General features: G+C 39.3%; 1 protein-coding gene across 5 annotated transcripts in view; it reads left to right on the top strand.

The window, feature by feature from the left end:
* Positions 1-26102, top strand: part of NHSL1 (NHS like 1) — a 273262-nt gene that overhangs the window by 178814 nt on the left and 68346 nt on the right. For 4 of the 5 annotated variants that reach the window (XM_073022531.1, XM_008006865.3, XM_008006864.3 and 1 more), the window contains exon 2: positions 21469-21621. Coding sequence is in view for 4 of the 5 variants with exons in the window: in XM_008006865.3 (XP_008005056.3) it covers positions 21469-21621 (153 nt within the window). In the remaining variant the exon portion in view is untranslated. Of the gene's footprint in view, positions 1-18350; positions 18612-21468; positions 21622-26102 lie in introns of those variants that run through there. The other variant, XM_008006867.3, reaches the window with a different exon arrangement.

Below are 26102 nucleotides of genomic sequence, written 5' to 3'. Positions count from 1 at the left end.
GCTGTGTGGCAGGTAAACTTATCCTCTGGCCCTCCTGGAGATTCCGAGAGCTCCTTCATATCTCTTAATAAATAGGATTTGCTTAATTAATATAATGAGAGTGGATTCTGTTGTTTGCCTCTTAAGTGCTCAGACATTGCTTTTATATCTGCTGTAACAAGGCACTGGCTGTCTTATTTCAGTTATCTGATGTTCTTTCCCTAAATACTAATAGTGGTTAGATCTTACATGTTCTTTATCAAAATTTATGCGATACTTCAGAACTGTATATAACTAAAATTGGGAAAAACTCAGCATTTAAAAAATGAATACAGAGAAAGCTTTTTATGTCATTATTACTTTCCATTCATGGGCTTTAATCGTGACCATCCAGTTTCTGCAAACCCTACTTGTAGAAAAAAATCAGTCTGACAAGGCAGGTAATAATCAGGAACTGAAATATTCATCCGGAATTCTCCAACAACATGAAATCAGAAAGTCTGGTGAGAACAGAGGCTAAGTAGAGTCAGAATGTGACAATATCCTACCCCCTGGACTGTTGGTGTCGTCTTGGACTAGGTAACACGTTTAAGAGAGGCGGAAAGTGTTATGATACAACCAAAGAGTGGGCATGGGGGAAATCATTGTGCAGAAGATAGACTGTTTACTTCCATTCCTTTCTCATCAACATTATAGTTTGCCTTGGATCTAAACACTTGTCTATTTTTTAAATTTAGTTTTCTACATCTCTAACGTTTTTCTAAAACACGGAAGACTGTTTTGCATGAAAACTTTCATGTTGGCCGGCTCACGCCTAAAGACCAGCCTGGGCAAAATGGCAAACCCTGTCTCTAAAAAAAATACAGATTAGCCAGGCATGGTGGCATGCACCTCTATTCCCAACTACTTGGGAGGCTGAGGTGGGAGGATGACTTGAGCCCAGGAAGTAGAGGTTGCAATGAGCCAAGATCACACTACTGCACTCCAGCCTGGGCAGTAGAGCCAGACCTTGTTGCAAACAAACGAACAAAAAAACGAATTGCCTATTTTCCAACAACAACAACAACAAACAGCATTGATGATCAACCATTCCATTGCTAACTGAGAGTTCTAAAGTCTTTGGCTTGCCACCAGTGGTGACTAACTTTTCTAGCCATATCTCTCACAGCCATTGCCACAAACCCCACCTTGTCATCCCACCAGGCCAGCAGATTGTCTCAGGCAGATTCAGTTGCAGACAACATTGTAAGCAGAAGGGGATTTAAAATAGAGTATGTGGTATTGACATGATCATTGGGAAAACCTTTGGGAATAGGCCCAAACCCCGGCATGACTGTCTCGGAACTGGCTGGCCAAAGGAGCTGTTATCTCTGCCGCTGTCAAAGCTGGCACCCAGGTTTTGACTCCAGGCCCACATTCCCTCAGCTGTGTACCTTATCAGCAAAATGATCACCACATGCATTGCCTCTCACCTCCATGAAAGTAGGGACAGCACACTGACACTTCAGTTACCTCAACAGTCAGACTTAGCAGTAGAAACAGCCGAAGCAACAGGAGCATGGAAGTAAGGACTTGTGTCATCAGCCATGTGCATCTGCTTTGCAAATGCTAAGCTGGCTGCTGAGGCCCGTGTATCAAAGAGTCTGGGAAATGTGGTTTCCAACTCCCAGCCTCTCATTGTGGTGCACTCGACAAGGAGGTGGCTTGCCTGGGACCGTGAGAGACGGCATGCACCGTCATGACACACACACTCAGTGTTCCCAGCTCCAGACAACTCACTCTCTTCTTTATGCCTTCTTGTTGAGTTGGAATGTGTTTCATATCCGTTTTCATCTAGCAAACCTTTACCTACCCATCCGGCCTAGCTCACATGTCACCTTCTATGTCAAGTTTTCCCCAATGCTATTAACTTCCAGCTGTTAGAGTTATGCACTTCCTAATTTAAAATGTACCTTATTCCCATTTTATTGAATCTGTCTTCTTTCATCAAACAGAATGCCTGATGGACAAGAAATAGATCGTTTATTTATTGCATCATTTGATCGACCAACTTACTGGCATCTCCAAAGCCAGTATGGCCCAGTTCCTGTCCTCCAGGAGCACAGCTCCTAGCAGGGGAAACAAATGAGCACAATTATGGAGCGCATAAGCCAAATATGAGTGAAAAATCCACTCTCTTGGGGAGAGGATGCAAAACATTACAAAGTCAGAGAAGGCTTCATAAGAGAAGGTTGTCTTTGTTTTGGTATCTCCAGTGCCTAGAGTATTGTTTGGTGTGTTGAGTCCTTAATGAATGAGATGAGGCTAAAGATGAATGAACTGATTTCTGTGAATGAACTTTTGTCTCCTGTTAAAAGCTCCCTGCTGATCTGAGTGACTGCAGATACTTTACAGTGGTCTCCCCTTAGCCTCGGTTTTTGCTTCTCGTGGTTTCAGTTACCCATGTTCAACTGAGATCTGAAAATATTAAGTGGAAATTTTTAGAAATAACAATACGCAAGTTTTGAATTGTGTGCTGTTCTGAGAAGTGTGGTGAACTCTCTCACCCTCCTGCCCCATCCTGCCCAGGATGTGGCCAGCTGATCCACACTGTAGACACTGCCTGCCCATCAGTCACAGTTATCAGATCTGCTATTGTGGTATCTCATAATGTAGACTTTTTTTTTAATCTCACGCCCTCAGAAGAAGGGTGAATTCAGTACAGTAAGATTTTTGAGTTTTTGTTTGTTTGTTTGTTGTTGTTGTTGTTGTTGTTGTGTGAGACAGGGTCTTGCATTGTCGTCCAGGCCGGAATGCAGTGGTATGACCACAGCTCACTGCAGCCTCAAATTTCCGGGCTCAAGCTATCCTCCCACCTCAGCCTCCCAAGTAGCTGGAACCACAGGTGTGAGCCACCACACCTGGCTGATTTGTATTTTTTATTTTTTGTAGAGACAGAGTCTCCCTGTTTTCCCCAGGCTGGTCTCAAACTCCTAGGCTCAAGCCTTCCACCTGCCTTGGCCTCCTAAAGTGCTGAGATTGCAGGAGTGAGCCACCATGCCTGGCCACAATAAGATATTTTGAGAGAGAGAAAAAGAGAGAGGCAGACCATATCCATATAACTTTTACTATCGTATACTGTTGTCATTGTTCTGTTTTATTGTTATTGTTGTTAATCTCTTACTGTGCGTAATTTATAAATGAAACTTTATCATGGATATGTATGTGTAGGAATAAATGTAGCATATTTAGGGTTTGGTACCCTAAATATCTGTGGTTTTAGGCATCTACTGGGAGTCTTGGAGTGTATTCCTTGTGGACAAGGGAGAACTACTGTATTTTTTTTTAACATCCTAAGAATAAAGTTTGTTTTTTGTTTTGTTTTGTTTTGTTTTGTTTTTTGAGAGGGAGTCTTGCTCTGTCACCCAGGCTGGAGTGCAGTGGCGTGATCCTGGCTTACTGCAACCCCTGCCTCCTGGGTTCAAGTGATTCTCCTGCCTCAGCCTCCTGAGTACCTGGGACTACAGGTGCCCACTACCATGCCCGGCTAATTTTTGTTATTTTTAGTAGAGACAGGGTTTCACCATGTTGGTCAGGCTGGTCTCAAACTCCTGACCTCAGGTGATCCACCCACCTTGGCCTCCCAAAGTGCCGGGATTACAGGCGTGAGCCACCATGCCTGGCCAAGAATAACGTCTTTAGAGTTAGTAATGTAAACTGTTTCTTTAACTCCTGTATTAAATTGATTCATTTAATAGAATAATATGAATTGCACGCCCACAGTGTATCAAACCTGGCACTGGGCCCCTTGTTACTGTAGGTTCAGCGAGCCATGGCCTCTGTATCATGGTCCAGATCATGTGTCTAGTGGGAGACTGAACAAATTAGTCATTGAACAAATCACTACACAAAAACTAGTAGTAATGATATGGAAGAAAAGTACAGGTTTTGATGAAAGTGAATAATAGGAAGTCTAAATAGAGTCCGATTCAGACCCTGAAGAAATGGCAAATTAATCTGAGACCCAAAGGGTGATGGGAAGAGAGTGGGTAAAAGGCCAACCCACTGGCTCTCTGTCTCTTTACACAGCAACTAAGATAACTCTTGCTTCTTCCTTTGCCCGCCAGCCCCTGTAATCATTTGATTGCCAAAATATCTGGTATTCAAGAAAATAAAATCCAATTTCAACACACAGGGAAACTTTTCAAAAAGTTACTTATCCCAGCTACTTGGGAGGCTGAAGCAGGAGGATTGCTTGAGCCCAGGAGTTGGAGACTGCGGTGAACTAGGATCTGCACTCTAACCTGGGTGACGGAGTGAGACCCCGTCTCTGGAAAAAGAAAAAAAAAGTTACGTACATTCATGAATAAATGTTAGGTTTATTCATAAATGTGTGGACATTTTTGTTTAATATTTGCAAGGCATTTCTTAAGGAAAATTTTCATAGAGGTTAGAAAATTATGTCACTACGGAACAAGAATGCTTTAAAGTTCTCCAGGCTCTTTTCCTTCCCAACCCATTTCTATGAATGCTACCTGTTGTCCCATCGTATCCATTTTCACAACAGCTGGTTTTGCATGGCACCGAGGTTGGCACTGTACAAAGTGAAGGGCATGGAGTTGGCTTTGGCCCTCCGGGAGCTTCCAGAAATATCAGAGGAGGTGTCTGCCGTGTGTAGAACACATAGCACATCGAGTACGAATTTTAAATAACGTGTTAGTTTAGGTCTGGGTAATTGATGGCAGAGCATGAACAGATTGAGGGTAAGTGCATTTTATTAGGAAAGCAGGAGGAAAAAACACATTAGTTGTGGAGAAGGGAGCTAACACTAGGGAAACCCCCATCTAGACAGGGCAGGCTGAGGGGAATTAGTGATTCCTCCTTTGATCACTGTGGGAATCTTCTGAAACCTTTCTCTCGCCATTTGCATAGACCTGAGAAGAATTTGCAGGCAAGGGCTGAAAGCAGTCTTCTGCCCAAGACTTCTTAATGATCCCCTTTGCCACTGTGATGTTTTTAGGACATTCTACATGTTTTGTTTCTCTCTGAATGAAGCATTCACGTTGCCATTGAACACATCTAGTTTGGGGTGCATTCTAAGTCAAATTATACAAGAAGCTATTTGTGGCATTCAGCAGCTGCAGAAAGAAGAGGCCGGTTTTTTTTTTTTTTTTTTTTTTTTTTTGGTGTTGGGGAGTGTTAAACACAATTCAAGTAAAGCTAAAAGTTCAGAATATAGAGTTATCCTGTTGATGAGCAGTTAGAATTGTATTAACAAAGAAGACGACGGAGGTTACTGAGGAAAGAAGTGAATTTTATCCTATTTTAACATGGGACATTGTGCCGGAACGAGTTCTCCATAAATGCTCTGGGATTTATTTTGATAATGAATGTAATATATTGTCTGGAGTCTGTGGCCGATTCCTCTTTCCCGTGGGGTGCAGTTGGTGAGTATCTCTCTTCAGAAAGCAGTTGTAATAAGATAATTAAATTTGTCTGATTAAAAATGATTGTGCATAAACATTAAGCATGGGAAAGTGCAGGTATTTTAAAACTGCCCTCAGTAGCCTAAATGTATACTTAATTAAATAAGGTTTGCTAATGAGAATTGATTGTGGCAGCTTTATTTAAACTGTTTTATCACATAATGATGTATATGCATTGCAGCACACAAAGAGATAGGTGTTTCAGATGAGGTGATAAAAGTGGATCCATCTCACTCTTCTGAGGGCTGCTATGCAATATTTAGAGAAGTTTGGAAAAACTACTTGGCATTAGAAGACCCTGTTTATTTTCTCCCTCAGATGTCTTAGTTTTCAAGACAGGATCTCGCTCCGTTGCCCAGGCTGGAGTGCAGTGGCTCAATCTCGGCTCACTGCAACCTCGGCCTCCCAGGCAGCTGGGATTACAGGCAGGCCTGTGCCACTGTGCTCTGCTAAGTTTTGTATTTTTTTGTAGAGACGGGTTTTCACTATGTTGCCCAGGCTGGGTTCAAGTGATCCACCCACCTTGGCTTTCTAAAGTGCCGTTATTACAGGGATGAGCCACTTTGCTTGGCCTATTACTTTTCTTTCACTAGTTTAGGAAGACATGGATTGCCTTTGTTGTTGGTCAAATTCTTATAGTGGCCTGGCGTGGTGGCTCATGCCTGTAATCCCAGCACTTTGGGAGGCTGTGGCGGGCAGATCGCTTGAGCCCAGGAGTTGGAGACCAGCATGGGCAGCATCGGGAGACCCCGTAGACGTAATTTGTTCGAAACACACTCATACACACACTCTCTCTCTCTCATACACACACACACACACACACACACACTCAGTGATTTTTTTTTTTTAATCTACCTCACCTTTTTTCTTTAGTAAAAAGCGAACATTGGACCAAATTATGAAATCTCCATACCTGCCTTTACAATGCCAAGCTTCAGTTTTGGCTGCAAGTTAAAAATATTAGGTACACCAGGAAGCCTGCTGATCTTAGTCCTTCCAAATATGATTTTGTTTGCTAAGATATGAAGAATTCCATTGTTACTTTTCTGCTTTCTGTTCCAAGCCTCCATGATGCTGATGAAGAGGAGCTAAGCGTATCATTTTTACAAAGTCAGTGCCACTACCTAGAATTAGCATTATCGTTTCGCTTCCTGGTTGATTTTTTTCTCAGATTCTGTGTGGGCCAAATTATGTGGGATCTGCAATCAATGTACCTCCCTTCCCTTCCAGCTGTGCCCTCATTGTATTGCCCTCTAGTAACAAGCCTGGAGGTACTTCTGTGGCATCAAATCAGAAATCTACCTTGTGACATCCTTGCTTTAGAAATACCAGGTTACTAGAATTTAGAGATACTAAGCAATATGTCTCCATACAATGACTGATGTTTTTGTTCTTGTCCTTTGCTCTTATTTGATGTTTACTTATTAAAAATGGTCTTTTCAATATGAATTGAAAAGAAATCAGTGAATGAATATGAAAAATTGAGATTATAGGAAGGTTTTTATTTACTTAAAAAGTCTTTGACTAACTGACATTAATGGAAGTTCTATACTAGGTGAATTCTAAATACCATCTTATGTCAGCCTGAGCTGCTTTGCTCTTATGCCTCACCTCCGCCATGATTCCAAAACCCTTGTAGCACTCATGCTTCATAAGAACCTGTGATTTTGCTGTTTGGAGAATTTTGCTGCCGTGTGTTCTGTAGTTCAGGACAATGAAAAAAATGTTTCGAAAACATCCAACACTAATCAAATAAAATATTATCCTCATGTAGATTAACCTTTACCATTACTAGAAAACCAAGTACAGCTGGAGACTTAACTATAGGTCTTGCTGTTGGTTCATCAGCAAACCAAAATGGTCCAATTTGTCTCATTACCATTTTGCATGTGAACCAGCTGTCCTCTTAACAAAAGCAGTTGAGCACACCAGCCGATTAATTGTAGCATTCATCTTAACCATATGTGAAACAATATTAGAAATCACAGGAAACGGAGAAAAGAAAAACTGAACAGCCAGTTAATCTTCAGAACACAAGTTCACAGCGATTGTTCCGTGGCTTACTAAATAATTAACTCTAGTTATCCTTTTTCTCTAAATCTTTATACTTATTGATTATTAATTGGGAAGAAATTAGGCAGTGATAAATATGATTTGCCTTCAGTCATTTTAGGTTGTATTTTGTATTCTTGGACAGAGTGATTTCAGAATCTTCATCAGTCCAAATGAAAACACTTTTTGGATTCCGTTGTGTAAGGCTTTACCTTTTGGTTATAAATTGATGTAGATTTTTTTCTTAGCCCCGTTATTCAGTTAAACACAGCTTCCCCCTTATTGATTTAGAAATGTTTTGTATAACTCAGGGGTATTTCCTTAATGTGAGCTGGGTTGCAGACACTAGGTTGTTTATGAATATTCACAAATCTTTTTGAAGGTGTGATGTCAATGTTGTCCGAATTGAGGCTCAAAAGGGCGCAGGGATCATAGAATATGTCTTTCTCTAGGGGAGGAAGACAAGGATATTCGTTTGAGACGTGACCATGAATGAGAGCATGTTATCTTCTGTAAATGACAGCTGGGGGAATCATTTTCATGCACCAGTGTGTCGTTGAGTGTCATGGTGTCCCCTGTAGGTGGCGACCTTCTACTTTATTTTGTCAGTTTCTCCTGGTAGTCTTTATTAGGAAGTCTTCCTTTGCTCTCCTTTTTTTTCTACATAAAAAATTCCTTTTGAGTATAGATTCTTTGTAGGTTTTACAACACCGTCAGTCAAGCAAGTTCTTGATATTATCCAATTTTAAAAATGCAGGGGAGCTCAGAGTATAAAGCACTTAGCTAATCACAATTCTTTTAAATTAGATCTCTAGGATCATCATATTATACTTTGGCTTTTCATTCCACAATGAGATTTTCTTCCCTGAAGATTTTAGAAGAAAGGTTGCATGAATTTCTTTTTCGAATTTTGATTCATTGTTTGAATTACTGTTATTGTAAATGTATGATTATGTTAAGTATAAATAGCACAGGAAATAAATTTTAATTTCTAAGTGATTGAAAAGTGTTCTCTTCTCTAAGATGTTCTAGACCCTTTATAGGCATTCAGAAAATGTGTTTTGAATGACTGAATTGGGAAAGACCAAGTGAGTTAACTTTACAGTTGAGTTCACCAGTATGTAGCTCTGCTTATATACATTATTTCTCTCCTGAAATGAGCCTTTATATACCTAATATAGCCTTTGAGAATGAATTAGATGAATCTGTACTACTTGGGTAGATGGATTAGGGCTGTACAACATGTCACAAAGAATAATTGGTTCAAGCATAAGAGGTTACAGTTAATGAAATTATTCTGTTTCTGCAAGAAAGACATAGCTCACTTTGGGGGAAGTTATCCTTGAAATAAAGTGACATATTTTTGAAATAAAGAATTACAGTCTGTCAAGGAATGCTTCCTAAGAAAGGTTAACATTTGAATTATAACTTGAAAAATGAATAGAGGTATGCCACGTGGATAAGTGGAGGATCAAGCATCCCAGGCAGATTAATAGCATGTGCAAAGGCATAGGGGTAGAAGGAGTGTGGACAGTGGGATCCCTCACCTCCCTGGCCCTTACTGAAGGCAGCAAGTAGCACGTTGAATTGAAAACTGGGCCACAAGATGGGGTATCAATACAGATGCTGGGTGGCCCTGTGATCACTGCAGGTCACTTATTTGTAAAATTGGTTTAAATGTTCCTTATGACTTTCTTCTGCTTTAACTTTCTAGGGGCCTATGAACTCTCCCTTTTTTGATTTGCCTGTGCTATTTCCATACTCACCAATAATTCCAACATCAGCACCCATCCCTTTCACAAAGCTGTCCCATGCTAGCCCGACCTCATTTCTAGCGTCTCAGGACAGTCTCTGGATGATCCCAGCCATACGCTAGAGAGACTTTGCAGCCTTCCATTCCCGCAGGCATGGCTGAACTTTGAATGCTGTGTCAGCAGGGCTCCCTTTGTGTTTTGGACTTTTGATTTGGGTTTCTTTTTTTTCGTAGCATGTTTTCTGTCTGCCTTGCCTTTCATTTGTTCAACATTTGTCACATGAATACTGTGGCTTGACTAAACTAGTCACAGTGATAGCAGACGTTTTGAAATTGACCGAGCCGATGGCAGCAATGATATTGGATTAAATTATTAACTAGGATCCACAGCAGAAGCCTTTAGCTTCAGCACATGCAGAGTAAAGGGTGTTTCCTAGCATCAAAATTAACTGGCAAAGTGGATGCCAGATCAAGTTTCTTCTAAAGAATTGATACATTATCATCTCCTAAGGTTCCCCTTTCTGTCTCCAACCACTCCCCCGACCCCATAATTGATGAAGAGAGAGATTTCCATTTGTCTTTTTTTCAGTATGTCGTATGTTTCATCATTAAAGATTAATTCAGAAATAGAAGAAAGAAAAGATCATTATACCCATGAGATTCTAGAATATTGGTGATTTTTAACATGCTTTTGTGAAATAACATTCGTGGGACACTTAAAATAACTCTTCATGAGTATCTGTTATCAGATTCATGTTTTCATTCTGTGGACAGTATCTCTGCATTACCTTTTAAATGTGTGTGTGTGTCTGTTTACCTCATTATGTAACTGTAAAAATTGAGAGCATAAGGGTAAGATCACACCCAGAGTCTATTCTGGTTTTTCCACTTATCTGTAAAAGACTTTATAGCTAGTTTATCCAAAACTAGCATCACATCCAGGATCATGTTGTGATGTTCTTTAAATCTCTTATAGTCTGGCACATTTCTATTTTTATTAGCAGTAGTAGTGTTAATTATTTGATACGTTATTGGAGAGGCCAGATCAGCATAATGTCCCAGTTTAAGACTGATTGCTTTTTCTTTTTCTTCCAGCTCTTTTATTTCTGTAACATGGTAGAATTTAACTTGTCAGAACAAACTTTGATTTACCATAGGTGATGTTTATACTTGCTATTTCATCACATCAGTGGACATAAAACATCAGTTGCCCACCATTCGTGTTTGCTGGATTAGGTGCCTGGCTGGTCCTTCTGCTGTGTGGCTGCTCTAATGTTCTTCTTACATGGCAGCTCTTCAGCAGGGAGTTAAAACTGACCAAGAAAGATAGAAGGTTCAAATACCTAAGATTTAGACTGCTAGGAAATGAACAGTAATAATCTGTAAGAAAAATGCCTGATGCAAAAAAATTAGAGATTGATTCTTAAGGCACAAGTGACCAATTCGTCTTTTGGTTTGTTTCTAGTCAAAATAAATGCCCAGCAGCAGGAACTTTATGAGTCCACTCAATTTGGCTCGATTAATCTTAAGTAGTTTTTTTAATCTGCCATATCAAATACTTAAAGTTATTTTTAATATTGCAAATTATAATTTATTAACTTTTACTTTATTTTACTGTAGATTTTTGAAAATTCCTTTAATAATGTCAACTTTTGAAGAATAAATCTTTATTACTAACCAGTGATTTTTCTTCCAGCTACTGCTATCAAACTCTTACTATTCTATGACCTTAGATAAGTTTTTTAAATTGTACTTTAAGATTTCCAGATTAACCAAATACAAGATGCCCACTTGGTTAAATGTCAGAGAAACAATGAATTATATTTTAGCATAAGTATATCCCATTCAATATTTCGGACATTGTATATTTAAAAATTATTTTTTATCTATCTGAAATTCAACTTTATTTGGACATCATATATTTTATTTGGCGGCCCTATGTTTAAAAGTTGCTGTTTTATTTACACATTTATTGACTGTATTAATTTACCTGACTCTGTTATTAGTTTGCTTTGCAGCTTCACTAATTCAATAATAATTGTTTGAATTCAAAATTGTTATTTTGCTAGACAAGAATTACAGACTTTACATAATTGCTCTCAAGTGAAAGTATTCATAAAAACATGAAACATAATTCTTACCTTCAAGAGTTAACATTATAGGAAGACTTTGTTCCTTAATAAACAGGATAGGCCTAAATTATCTTTATCTATTGGTAAAACATTATGAATGTGTATTAAGTAGATGATGATGTTAATTTTTAGAAATGTATAAAATCCCTTACTACTCTGTACATTTTATTTTATTGGCCCAGAAGGCTTGGGTTGTGCTTTCTGCTGTGATGTTTTCCAATGTTTCAATGAGTCTGAAAAGCATAAGAATGAATGGGTGTGTCTATAGATTTAAAAATTGTTTTTGAAGTATTTTAACCATGCATAAAGATGAGTACATCTAAATTACCTTGGTCATATACAGTCTTCTATGCTAGATGTTAAACTTGATTTTTAAAAATATCCTAAAATGAATTAACAATCAGTAAAGGCACTGTTTATAGATAAGTTTGCTTTGAAAAATTTTCTATTTGAAGAGCTAAATCCCTTTGAGAAGCATTTCAAACGATCCTTTAATACACAGCCCTGAGCAGAACTCTATTATGTCTGATTTTTATTTCCCCTTTCTCCTCTTCAGCTTGGAAGAAAATAACAATCTTTATTGATTATATATTTCATTTTCTTTCTTTTATTTTTATTTTTATTTTTATTTTTATTTTTATTTTTTGAGACGGAGTCTTGCTCTGTCGCCCAGGCTGGAGTGCAGTGGCCGGATCTCAGCTCACTGCAAGCTCCGCCTCTCGGGTTCACGCCATTCTCCTGCCTCAGCCTCCGGAGTAGCTGGGACTACAGGCGCCCACCACCGCACCCGGCTAATTTTTTGTATTTTTTAGTAGAGACGGGGTTTCACCGTGTTAGCCAGGATGGTCTCGATCTCCTGACCTCATGATCCGCCCGTCTCGGCCTCCCAAAGTGCTGGGATTACAGGCTTGAGCCACCGCGCCCGGCCTTCTTTTTTTTTTTTTTTTGAGATGGAGTCTAGCTCTGTCACCCAGGCTGGTGCAGTGGCGCTATCTCAGCTCACTGCAACCTCCACCTCCCGGGTTCAAGTGATTCTCCTGCCTCAGCCTCTTAGTAGCGCCACCGCACCTGGCTTATTTTTTGTATTTTTAGTAGAGACGAGGTTTCACCCTGTTAGCCAGGATGGTCTTGATCTCTTGACCTCGTGATCCACCTGCCTTGGCCTCCCAAAGTGCTGGGATTACATGTATGAGCCACCATGCCCAGCCCCTATTTCATTTTCAATTGCTCAAAGATTCAAATTTTATCTAATTCAAAGTGCATAATATGATATAAACATGGCTCATTTCTGCATAAATTGTTGTGTACAATATTTGAAAATGACCCTTTTTAGTCAATATTGTTTAACAGTGTTTGTGAAAAAGTTTCTGGATTCCAAATAAAGACTTTCAGTGCGCTGACTGCATTTGATACACTAAGGAGGGCCTGTGGGTTTGTGTAAATAGGGGTGGGGGTGGGGATGGGCAAGGCTGTGTCTGTGAGTTCTAGAAGCTGTAGACAGCTCTACTCTTAAGAAGCTTTTAGGTTTAGACATATAATCTTTGGCCTTCACAAAAATAATGAGGGTGTACTTTAAGATCGTACTAAAGATAAAAGCATGGATGGTAACAGAGTCATTTATTTAAATGGACAAGGTTTAATTTTTTGAACTTTATACTTTAGGTTTATTTGGTTCCTGAAGCATTTTACAGACGTGAAACACAGGCTGATAAAACCAAGGTTTTCTAGAGAAAGAAAGTTATTCTGAGCTGAGAGTGAATTCTGACCTCTTCACCTTTTGTATGGATTGTGGCACCATTTTCTCTCTCCGCCTCTGGTCAAGCCTATTCAAACCTACTTGCCATTTGACACCAGGGTTCTAGTTAAAATGCACCATTGGCCCTACAGGTTCCCCTCTGATCCTCCATCAGGGACACCCTTGCCCACTACCTGCCACTCACCCACGGTGGCAAGCAAGACCCTGCGGGCCTGCCCTGCCTCTCTCCATCTTCCCCACCATCTTTCCCCACAGGACTGTCCTGTGACCTTTCACCAAAGTGTCAGCGTATCTCCCCATGTTCCAGGACTGGGCTTTACCCAAGAGTCTCTTCTCTGTACTCTAATGGCGGGTGATCCTTTGAATGAGGTGGGTGTGTGTTATCACTTTACCTAGGAACTTCACAGTCAACTCTCTCTCACTGGACTTTATGTCATCATTTTTATCTGTGTGGGTGTATCTTTTCCTCTAGACTGTGAACTTCCAAAGGTCAGTGATCATGTTTGATTAATTTTTAACCTGGACACCTAACACAAGGCAGCAAATATGTTCTCTCTTTCTCTCTCTCTCTCTCTTTTTCTTTTAAGAGACAAGGTCTCATTCTGTCACCCAGGCTGCAGTGCAGTGGTGTGATCATAGCTCACTGCAACCTCAAACTTCTGGGCTTAAACAGTCTTCCTGCCTCAGCTTCCTGAGTAGCTAAGACTACAGGCATGAACCACTATACCGGGCTAATATTTTTATATTTTTCTGGGTATAGGGTTTCTCTGTGTTGCCTAGGTTGGTACTGAACACCTGGCCTCAAGCAGTCCTTCCTCAGCCTCCCAAAGCTCTGGGATTACAGGTGTGAGCCATCATCACATCTAGCCTCGGTTTTTTTCTTTTTTAACTGGGGATTAAAGTTACCTGTCTGGTTCATGGGAAGAAAAAAAAAAAGATAGTCCTAATAGAAGTAAAAGTAGTTCCTGAGAAACAGTTTAGGGGGAAAAGCAGATTGTCTCAAATTAGATATGTTGAACTTGCGATAATGTGAAATCTGAGTAGAGGTTAGCAAACGGAACTGAGGGCAGACAAATGAAAGAAAATAGAAATGAAGGTTGAGCAGGATGTTTAAAGGCGGTAGCTTAAGCCATAGGCCAGCCGTCTTTTTCTCTTAAAGGTTCAGATAGTAAATATTTTCCGTTTTGAGAGCCGTACAGTCTTAGTTGTAGCTGCTCAGCCCTGCTGTTACAACCCCAGAGCAGCCTTAGGCAATGTTTAAACAAATCTTTGAACAAATAGGTGTGGTGGCATTCCATTACTTTATTATTGGACATTGAAATTTGAATTTCATGTACTTTTCACGTTATGAAAAATTCTTCTCTTTCTTTAAAAAAAATCATTTAATGGCTGGATTTGGCCAAAGGATCATGATTTGCTGACCTCTGCTCTATACTAACAAAATCATTCAAGTTTCAAGGGGAAATAAGTATAGGACAAAGGCTTATGGACTAGATCTTTGAAGCTTGGTTAGAGTTCGTTGGAATTCAGAGAAAGAGCCATCACATGTGGGAGAGGAACTAGTGTGTTGCAGTGTCAGTGAAGAGGATCAAGAGCTGGGTGGTTGGAAGTATATGATTAAGAAGATCATTAGGAAGGTGAGGAGAAAGAAAAACATCATTAGTAGGAATCAGAAATTCACTGATGACCACTGAGAATTTTTTAAAAACTGAAATAAAATCTTAGACTATAGAAAAGTTAATATGTGGATATAAATTGGAAGCAGGGAGTATATAGCAATTACTCGAGGAGTTGGCAGTTTAAGTCAGAGACAAGTAGAAAGACAGCTGTGGGGTCTGCCACGCTGATTTCCTTGCATGAAAGCATGGCCCTTTATCAAGCAGAAGGCTGCTAAGCTATCTCTTGAGATTTTATTCATTGATTTAACATACACTTACATATGTTTACATACCAGGTACTGTTCTAAGGAGTTTATCAATAATAACTCTTAGTTCTCATCATGACCTGGTGATATAAACACTGTTGTTATCCCATTTTACAGATGAGCAAACCAAGGGATGGAGAGGTGACTCTTCTAGTAAGTGGCTGGTAACCTGGGTAGGATGGTTCCAGAGGGGGACTGCTTTTCGCTATTATGCATTGGTGTCAAGTTTTTCATGTCTAGTTCATTAGAACATTTCTTTTTCTTTTTTTGCCCTGTGCAATGGGCCTTGCCTGTAATCCAAACACTTTGGGAGGCTGAGGTGGGAGGATTGCTTGAGGCCAGGAGTTTGACTGCAGCCTGGGCAACATAGTACCCTATCTTTACAAAAACTTTTTTTTTTTTTTTTTTGCCACTGTCATATATGGCTGAAGTTGGCATCGGAAGTACCGTGGATTTATATCTTTTCTGTTGCACATATAAATTGTACAATTAAAAAATACACTTCCAGAAGAATACAGCTCTTCCATCAACCACAGCATCGAGGCATGCAAATTATATGATGAAAACGTTTCCCTGTGCTCATGCTCATATGAAGGATGTAAAGTAAGAGCTGGCAATTGGTTGGGGAAACTTTCTAATTAATAAGCACTTTGAAAATACAACTTAATATAGAACGCAAGAAATGTGATAGTTTATTTGGTTTATTTCCTGAAAATCTGGATTTTATGGTGTTACATGGCAGTGTGGAATAATGCACAGATGAGACATCCTAGGATGCCGGGATGGAAGCCTGCATTCTCCCCCTAGGTTTACCACTTCCTTGTGTGTAACCAAGTACAGTTGGCTCTCCATATCCATTAGTTCTACTTCCACGGATTCAAGCTACCATGGAGCAAAAATATTTGGAGAAAAAACCACAATAAAAGTAATGCAGCAATAAAAAAAATACATATTTTTAAACCAATACAGTATAACAACTACTTGCATAGCATTTACATTGTATTAGGTACTATAAGTAATGTAGAGATGATTTAAAGTATATAGGAAGATGTGCATAGGTTGCATGCAAATACTATTATATCAGGGACTGGAGCATCCAAGGATTTTTGTATCCAAGGGGCGTCCTGGAATGGATACAGAGGAACAACTGCGGCCACTTTATATCACATTTAATATTGAGTGAGAAAGGAAATTACTCCATGCAAGATTCTTCCTACAGTTCATTTTCTGAGAGGAAAGAGCACTTCTCTGGTCCAGGGAGATGGAAATGTGTCTCACAGCCTGAGGAGTCTCTGTCTGTCTTTAAAATGAGAGCCAGTGAGATTCATTATACAGAGTTTTGTTTTCTTGCCATTGCCTCCTTCAAGGTTTTGCTCAAATCTCACCTTTTCATGAGGACCACCCTGACTCCTATGATACTGCAGCCTGGCCACCCTCAAACCCCCCCTTTTATGTTACTCAACTTTTTTATTTTGTCTATTGTGCTCGTCTCCTAATATACCATAAAATTGTAGTTTAGTGTCTAACAATTTAAGCTCCATGAGGGCAGGGATCTCACCTGTTTTGTCCAATGACGTATCCCAACTAAATGAAAGAGTAGTAGTTAGCATCGGTGCCCAGTATTTATCTTTCTGAGGAATGAATCTATATTCAGATGCCATTGTTGAACACATGGAAAGCTACCTGCTATGGAGGATTGAGCATAATCAGCGTTTCTCAAGAGAACAATTTCTCTTTTCACTGGACATTTGCATGGTGACACTTAACCTCAAACACTTGTGGATTGTGCATATGAGTGTTTTTGCCCCCAGCTCTCCTTGTGTCTAATGCAATGAGCAGAGCGAGGTCACTCTGCAGATAAATTTGTTTTCCAAAGGGGAACTTTGCCCGCTAATTTAAGGCAGCCACATAATCTGACTTACAGGCTCAGTCGTTTCTCATTTGCCATCTGGCAATTTAATTACTTTAAAATAAAGCTATATATAGAATGAAAGAACACAAGTTGGAAATCTGATAATATGTGTGATAAGATGGTAATGTTTCTATTTGTTTTTTGTTTTGTTGTTGAAAAAATAAAGCGCATAGAAAGACTCGAGAAGGAATCATTTCAAAGCTTTCCCTAGACAGAGCCCCTTACATAAATTTTATTCTTTGACTAAGAGCCTTTGTTATAAACTAAATGTTTTGAATTAGTGGATTATTACATTTTTCCATTGAGTTATAAGTCTGGCCCAAAGCTATGAAATAAGAGGTTGTCAAAATTGTTTCAAAAGTGTTTGGCCATGAAGTGGAACTGGGCTGAGATGTGAGGAAGGTTCTTTTCCTTTTTCCCTTTTCATAGTATTTCCTGATCTATATTCTTTTTTTCTCCTATCCCTTTACCCCGGAATATGTTTTTCCAGTGCCTTCTTATACTCTGTTTCTGATTTCTCCATCTCTGCTTGTGCTTCCTTAGTCCTCTGTGGTTAATTGCAAATGGGCAAAAGAACCAGCACTCTGGATGGTATATTCAAGTTAAAGAGTAACTCAGATAATGTTTGTTTGAGACGACTGTGAGGGAAGGGCGATTATGGAATTCTGAAAACCAGGAGCTTAGGTGACAATTACATTTAAAATAAAGATTAAAGTGATCAGGGTACTTTATCTAATTTCTCATTTGTAGTGGGAAAGTTGTGTTTTTTTGGTGGTTTCTTTTTTTTTTCCTTGATTGTTGTGGCAGCTAGATGCAAATAACATCACGCTTTGGAACACACAATGCTGATTCTCAATCACTGGCAAAGAAGGGTGAGAAGACAGGGCATCCTAATTTGCACAAAAATGCAACCAAGTCATCATTTGCAGCTCCTTGGAGATTCCATTCTCAAGTTTTACTGCTTGTACAAGTTCCTTTGGTATGGGAGGCAGAGCCTGGGGCGTGGTTGGGAAACAATAGTTTGGCTCTTTTACCCCCTAAATCAGTTCAAATCCCATATACCCTGAATTAACTGGAATTGCTCTCAGACTTGGCAGCTCCTGTAAAAGATCTGGATGTTCATAGTGGCTTAGTGAAATGGGGAACACATTTGTTTCACCTTGACTTCCATAGAGGAGAATCTGCACTATTTTTGTGGGCTCAGAGAGGGGGAGCTTCTGATCTGTTGGAGAGAAAACTGAATGAATGCGCACTGAGGCAGAAAGCTTGATGTGGCTGTCATGCAAATAAGAACCGTGATTGGCTTTCCCTTTCTTTCTGCGCACGATGTCACTGGCTGCTCTCAGCCTTAAAGATTAGGTTTCAGTAGGAGTTTTTCAGGTTCAAGGACTGTTAATGGTTTGTAACTGCCTGACAATAAGCTCAACCTCAGAGTTACATCAGCCTGGGCAGATGTCTAAGGATATGAGACCGGGGGAAGAAAAGTTAGAATCTGGAGCAGGACGAAGCTTGCCACCTGCCTCATGGGCTGAGCTTTTAATGTGATTTACATTTCTAAGCTCTATGTAGGTGCCCTGGAAATGGTGGTCTTCATTAATGCAAAGATTAAGTCTTTAATTAAACTTTTTAAGAAGAAAAGTAAGTATTCCTTTTCTCTCTACTACCTATTGTGTGCATATGTTTCCGTATGTGTGTATGTCCCTGTGTGCCCGTGTGTGTGTGTGTGTGTGTGTGTGTGTCCATGTGTGTGTTTTAGGTCCTTCGTTCCTTTGTGTGATTAAATTAAGAGTGTGAAACAGCATAGTAGGCATGAGTTAAACTCTATACCAGGTTGTTTAAATACCTCAGACTTTTGTAACTCTAGGACAGTATTATGTGATCTTAGCATGTCTTATTTATTTATGATTGGGGTTTTAAGTGAATTTACTACTTTTGTGCTTTTCAAAAGGAGTCCTTTGAAGAGGGGGAAAAATTCTTGTACTTAATTTATGTTTCCCTTAATATCCAGTGTATGATTTTTTGATTCTTTGGCTAAATATGCAGCTGAGGTAAGGGAGCCTCTGTGTAATGTATGACATGTTTCTGGTGGAGATAATCCCCTAAAACTCCCTGGCACTCTTTGTTGTGTATTTAAGAGCTCGAGCAAGCACAAACCGTCTAGACTGATCAGTGATTGTTGTAAGGTACAGAGCTTTTGTGGTGTGGCTTTATTGTGTGCTTACCATTGACTTACATTTCTTTAATCTAGTTGCTTCTTCATTCTCTTGAAAATGATAATTTTTATAACTACCTGGCTTTGTTTTTACATAGTTGTTGTTTTATTTTAGTTTAGTTTAGTTTTTGGACCAGTGATTTAAACTGGATAAATGTACATGGGTAGGGGCATTGATAAAAGGGGCTTTGGAGAAAGCTACGAAGAGCAGCACGGTGTGCTGATTTTCTGCAGCTTCTTGCCGAAGGCTGCCTTTGGATGGACAGATTAAAAGTGCCCCTGGCAAGAGTGAGGAACACCAGCGAAAGAGACTTTCTCATAGGAGCCAGTTGGTAGCTGTGCAGTGGGGCTGATGGTGCGACTGATGGTGCAGACACGAATGCCATTACTTGGATTTGATTTGTAATTGGCAAATAGGAAAAGTTTTCATTTTCCATAGTTTCTACTCTGAAATATGGTAACTCAATCTTTAAAATAAATGGTCATCAGCACAAAACACTGATGAACTCTGGCTACACTTGGGGGGACATATGGTGAGTTTGGCCCAGTGCTAGATTCTTCTGAAACACAAATGAGGGTTAAGTCAGGTCTTTGTGGATTTTGTGTATTAAGATTGATAGTTGTACGCGCCGTGCAAAACATTTGCTCAACAAGAGTTTATGTGAAATACTAGGTGCCGAATGCACATACTGCTTTTGTCAAATACTAAGCAGAAAACACACTGGACATTTCTGTTTTTAACCTGATACCTTATTCTCAATGTTTACTTTCTCATTTAGCAACTTATGGAGAAGGTGGGATCCTTTTGAAAATGAGTTATCCTGTTCAGATTCATAAGATTGTGAAATTTAGTAGCTGTAGAAAAGATGGTATGTGAGATGAGCGCTAACCTGTGGCCCAGGTTTACAAGAGACAATGACGGTTGGAAGTTTGGGGCCTCATTAGAATAATTTTTACTGTTCCTGCCACAACTGTGTTTTACCTGAGTTATTTCATGAGCTGAGTACTTTATGTATATTGGTTCATTTGATCTTTAAAGTAGCGCTAATAACTGTGCTATAGAGTATGTTTCGTTAATTTTAGATATCTTCAAATGGATTGAATAGTTTATGCATGTGTTCTCACGTTATTTGAGAATTCATTTTATGGTCTAGTTTCGGGGTACATGATATGCTGGGGACATGGATACCCAGTGTGAACTCTATAGCATAGATCAGAGTCAGGAAGACTTGCTCCTCACTCACAATTCAAGTATCTGCTGGCTTTACAAGGGTTACACTTGCTACCTCAAGCAAATGCCTCAGCACAAGGACTTTCTCCAACACCTTTCCAGTCTCTCTTATGCCTGGGTTACATGGCAGACATATAGAAAGTATTAAAACATTGTTGATGAATTTGTTTTGGTGCTGTCGGCCTCATTTTGGGCTCCACTGATGCCCCAACTTAGCTTGTGTTGTCAGGAAAAATGAACTAGAGATGTCTCAAGCCTCTGGGATTTAAAGAAAAATTATTATAGAGATTTATCTTAGTCTCAGGATTTTACCTGTTATTTTATCCTCTAATGTCTCGGTCTCTTCTGTGCTGGGAAAATTTAGTTGAATTGGATTGAGTTGGGAAGAGTCAATTGCATTGTAACTTAAAACATTTTTAATATAAAAGCATTTCATGAAAGCAGGAAATGCAGAGAGAATTTTGTAACACAAATGGATCTCCACATCTATTAGCTATGTCATTTGCATGTAAATTGAATGTTTACGCTTAATTTTTTAAAAATGCAATTGAGTTTATAACAGTGATGCTCTGTCAATAATGCTGTAGAGAGGGAATATTTCTTATAAACCTCCTGGTAGGAAATTCATTTCTGTCAGGACAGTCTAACATTTACTGTTGCAATGGTGTTATACAGTTGAGTAACTGATATTTGTTGTGTGTGTGAGAGGGGGTTAAGTAGGAATTGGAAGTCTCTATCAATTCTGTCCATTGTTTTCAAACATTGAAGTAAAGGGAGAACCTGAAATGCTGGGAGGCAGTTAACTGAGCAAATGATTCTATGAAGACATTGTTTGGAGGGTGGACACTTTCAGCTTTTCCTTTATAAATAAAACACTGTGGGCAAGACCCCTGGAATCTAAGATTAAATCTAATTTGGAATTTGCTCCATTGCTCCCTTGCCGGCCCTTACCCGTGGATGTGTTAGGCATGGAAACACATCATGGTGTAATGAATTTGTAGCTAATGAAGCCTAAGTTGACACCTGAATGTATTCTATCTTTTTTTCTATAGCGGTTTCCAACCTAGATGAGGAGAGCCGATGGACAGTCCACTACAGTGCCCCATGGCACCAGCAGGAGAATGTGTTCCTTCCCACCACAAGACCCCCCTGCGTTGAGGACCTGCACCGCCAAGCCAAGCTCAATCTCAAATCAGTATTGAGGGGTAAGATGGCATCATCTGTGAGCTTATTTTCTTGGTTATTGGGTCCTGAGAGTATAAACTTGATATCTATCTATAAAACCAGATCTACTTTTATTGAATGTGTAGTAGGCTGTGTCTTTATATGATGTCATAAATACAACCTAATACATGCTGATATGGTTTGGCTGTGTCCCCACCCAAGTCTCATCTTGAATTGTAGCTCCCATAATTCTCGTGTGTTGTAGGAGAGACCCAGTGGGAGATAATTGAATCATGGGGGCAGTTTCCCCCATACTGTTCTTGTGGTAGTGAATAAGTCTCATGAAATCTGATGGTTTTATAAGGGGACACCCCTTTTGCTTTGTTGTCAATTCTCTTGTTTGCCACCATATAAGACATGCCTTTCACCTTCTGCCATGATTGTGCGACCTCCCCAGCCATGTGGAACTGTGAGTCCACTAAACCTCTTTTTCTTTATAAATTATCCAGTCTTGGGTGTATCTTTTTCAGTACTGTGAAAATGGGATAATACACATGCCTAAGATGTTCTGGTCTCTGCAGAAACTTGCCTATTTGCAGATATGCAAATCTATTTTCAGGAGCCCACACCTTCTCAGAAACACTTTAGCATGTTTAAACCACCAGTGTTAATTTGATCCAAATAAACCATTGCTAACATGGGCAGTTTTGCCACTGTCTTTTTAAAACCATTGTAAGTATTCAAACCAATTTGTTTTTTTGAACACATTTGTTTGTTCTGTTTAGTTCAAGCCGGCTGGAAGAAGGACCTATATATAGACTTTGAAGATGTGCTAAATGGTTTGATTTATCAGAACTGTGTAGCACCCAACTGGGCTCTCTGAGCCTAGGTTCTGCCAGCAGATGAGCAAGGTATACTTGGTCAAGTAGAAAATATAAGAAGAATGTATTCCTATATCTAGTTTAAAATTCTCATTTTTTCTTGAATTTATTGTGGTTTGTTTTTCTTATTGAGATGGAGTCTCACTTTGTCACCCAGGCTGGAGTGCAGTGGCGTGATCTTGGCTCACTGCAACCTCCACCTCCCAGGTTCAAGCAATTCTCCTGCCTCAGCCTTCTGAGGAGCTGAGATTACAAGAGTGCATCACCACACCTGGCTAATTTTTGTATTTTTAGTAGAGATGGGGTTTCACCACATTGCCCAGGCTGGTCTCAAACTCCTGACCTCGTGTGATCCACCCACCTCAGCCTCCCAACATGCTAGGATTACAGGCTTGAGCCACTGCACCCGGCCCAATTTGTTGTTGAAGTTAAAAAGTAAATGTGTGGCAAGGAGGGCAGCCTAAAGGTGACAAAGAAGGAAAGTAGTTCTTCAAAGAGGAAGGAGTGACTTGTAAAACCACTCCTTGTAAAAACACACACAAACCAAACTTCTTATTCTACCAGATGCTGCTCCCACCAGACTTCTCCTACCATGCAGTATTTGGGACATTAGTATAGCAAAGAAGTATTTGTTATTTATCTGAAATTTAGTTTTATTGGGGCTCTGTATTTTATCCTATTGTGGAAGACTTGACTTTGGGAGAAATTCTGTCATTGATTCAAGGAAAATCTAGAAAAATAATTTTATCTTGTCTAGCAGTCACTTATGAAGTGGTTCATTCTTTAATGTACCACCACTACGATGACTTATAACATTTATTAAACACTTACCTATAATGCCAGGTACTGTTCTAGGTCCCCTAAATGTATTACCTCATTTCATTTTCCCAGTGATCCTACTGCTTACTGTTACTATGCCCAGATGGAAAAACAGGAGCACAACAATTAGAAACTTGCCCAAAATCTCCAAATTAATTAGCAGTAGGACCAGGATTTAAACTTGGACAGTCTGAGGCTGTGCAGCTCATATTCTTAACTGCTACACTATACTGCCTTTAACAATGATTTATTTATTGGGAATCTGTTATTCTGGCAGAATTGCAGAGTACAAAGGCAGGGTCCTAGCTCTCAAAGAATTTATGCCTGCATCTCTTGTGCAAATCGCAATGTGGAAAATACTGAGGAGACAAACGAAAAATTACTGTATGGGAATTAAAGAGGGCAGATAATTTCTGTTTGGAGAGAGAAAGAATAGCTATCCATAGGTTCACCATGGATTTGGTGTTCTGAACAGAACTGTGCAGACATTTCAGATCATGGCTCTATTTTTTGTTCCTTTAATCTTTTGTAATGCTTAGATTATCTAATGTATCTTCCAGTATCTTGTATCTCATAGCTTTGCTATTGGACTATTCAGAAATGAGGGCATTGTTGGTTTTCCTTTTTATTTAGCCTGAGTAACCTCTATCTTTAGTGACTTCAATCTTAAATGAGAAGAATGGCATTTGTTTGGTTTGTTTGTAAATGGCCTTGGAGTTGTGCTTTGACCTTTGTTGCTGTCATAATATTGGTCCCTTAATGTACCTAAATCCAACCAGAGTTTTTTCTAGATCCCTTTAGTTCCTGGTGATTTATCTTTAGTAAATTGTGACCAGGAACTTCTCTACTTATAGCTCACCTTCCTCCACCAAATAACTAATAAGAATGTTAAATGGCACCGTTCCCAGGACAAATCCCTGAGGCAGTGCCTGGTTAGTATTTCTCTGCCCAGCTCCTAAGCAACAGAGCACTACATGGTCTGGCTTGTAGAAAACACTTTTGTGAAGGTATGTGTGAGTTTGAATATTCAGGCTCAACTGTTTTTGATCACTCTCCAGGAAACTGTGCTTCACTCCCTATTTCATGTATTTTCAAGTTCCAGATCAGGACTTCACTTCTCTCCCCTTGAAAAACTGAACATCTGTTTATAGGCATTTCTGCTTTTCTTTTTGAATATGCAGTACATCTATATGAAATATCATATATCCCCACTGGTTTTGCCTAAACTTGAATTTGATTTTGAAAAGATAAATGCTTTCATAATTGCTTTAATGCTCTAAAATGGTTCATCAAAGGAATTTACTATTAATAAAATTAATAACTTTGGAAAATTCCTGGAGCGCAACCTTTAAAGTCTGGATTTTAAAACTTCGTAAGAGATTTTAGATAAATTACAGACTTATGAACAGTGGTTGGGAAGGATGAAATGAGAAAGATTATCTGAGTTCTTTGGTCTCAGTTATTTACTTTTAACCACATGTACAGAACTTCATGGACCTCTTCCCCTGTATCATCTTAGCAACCTGAAATAAACACAACATGAGCACAAGGTATTTATTACCTCATTTCAGTGAAGATTAAAAAATCAGTCCCTGAATATGTGGCACTATTAAGATTTGATGTTATATAAATTATCAGTCTAAGTTCATTCAACCTCAGCATTCTCTACTTAAAATATAGAAAGGTAGCTAATTATTCACAGTGAGTAATCTATTTTGTTTCTTCTTCTATTCTTACTGTGTCCATAATTTTAAGAAAAGAATGCCATTCTTTAATATTCAACAGGTTATTGCTTTTTCGTCACCATTAAATGCTTATTGTATGAATTAGTCTGTCGGTTTTTATGGGGAGCTAGTCTCCTCTTGGGAACTATAAAGTGTGAAGGGAAATGACACAGCGAGTATCAATAAATGAATAATGAAATGTAAACATATACTTTTAAAAATAATACATAAATCCTTAGTAGTTAACAGATTAATTGAAGAAGCCACAGAATTAGTGGAAAATGTTTGGTGAAAAAACTCAGTTTGACTTAGTACATAAAAGGGAATAATATACATAAGTTAATCAATATCGAGCATCTGTTTGGTTCTATGCCAGGACTGTTTAAATGAATGGATGAAAGTTCCTGGGTCCTCAACTTTAAAGAGCCAGGCCTGCTGTCTTGGCAGCAACTTCTAGCAGAGCTTGTCTTGAGGTTTGCTGCTGCAAGCTTACTGTCTTACAGTAGTGAACAGACAGTAGTGTGATGGAGGTGTGCCTGAGGTACATTGTGCACACAGGGAGAGAGGGCTCAGTCAGAGAAGAAAGAAAGGCCCTGGGAGGTCCCCTGACTTCCCCACTCCCTCCTGCTCCCATCCTCACATGAGAGAGGAGATAGTCTTTCAAGATGTGTAAAATGGCATGTGAAGCAGGCTCTTATCCATGTATAGTTTCGCTCTACTCTGATCTGAATATAGCAGATACCTTTTGTATTTACAGTTGGAGAGTCTCTGGAGACTTTGATAAAATGTGATGGTCACAGGCTTAGATTAAATGTCTTGGTTTTGTTTGTTGATTTGTTTTGTTACTAGAGATTTAGGTAATGGTTCACTGCTAATGAAGATACAAACATGTACAGGTTGAACATCCCTAATCTGAAAATTAGAAATCTGAAATGCTCCCAAATCCAAAACGTTTTGAGCACTGACATGATGCTCAAAGGAAGTACTCATATGAGCATTTTGGGTTTTGGGATTAGGGATTCTCAATCAGTAGTTATAATGCAAATATTCAAAAATCAGAAAAAATCCAAACTCTGAAACATTTCTGGTCCTAAGCAT

Source organism: Chlorocebus sabaeus, chromosome 13, assembly GCF_047675955.1.
Source record: "Chlorocebus sabaeus isolate Y175 chromosome 13, mChlSab1.0.hap1, whole genome shotgun sequence".
Lineage (NCBI taxonomy): Eukaryota > Metazoa > Chordata > Mammalia > Primates > Cercopithecidae > Chlorocebus > Chlorocebus sabaeus.
This window is presented reverse-complemented; position numbering and strand designations above follow the sequence as displayed.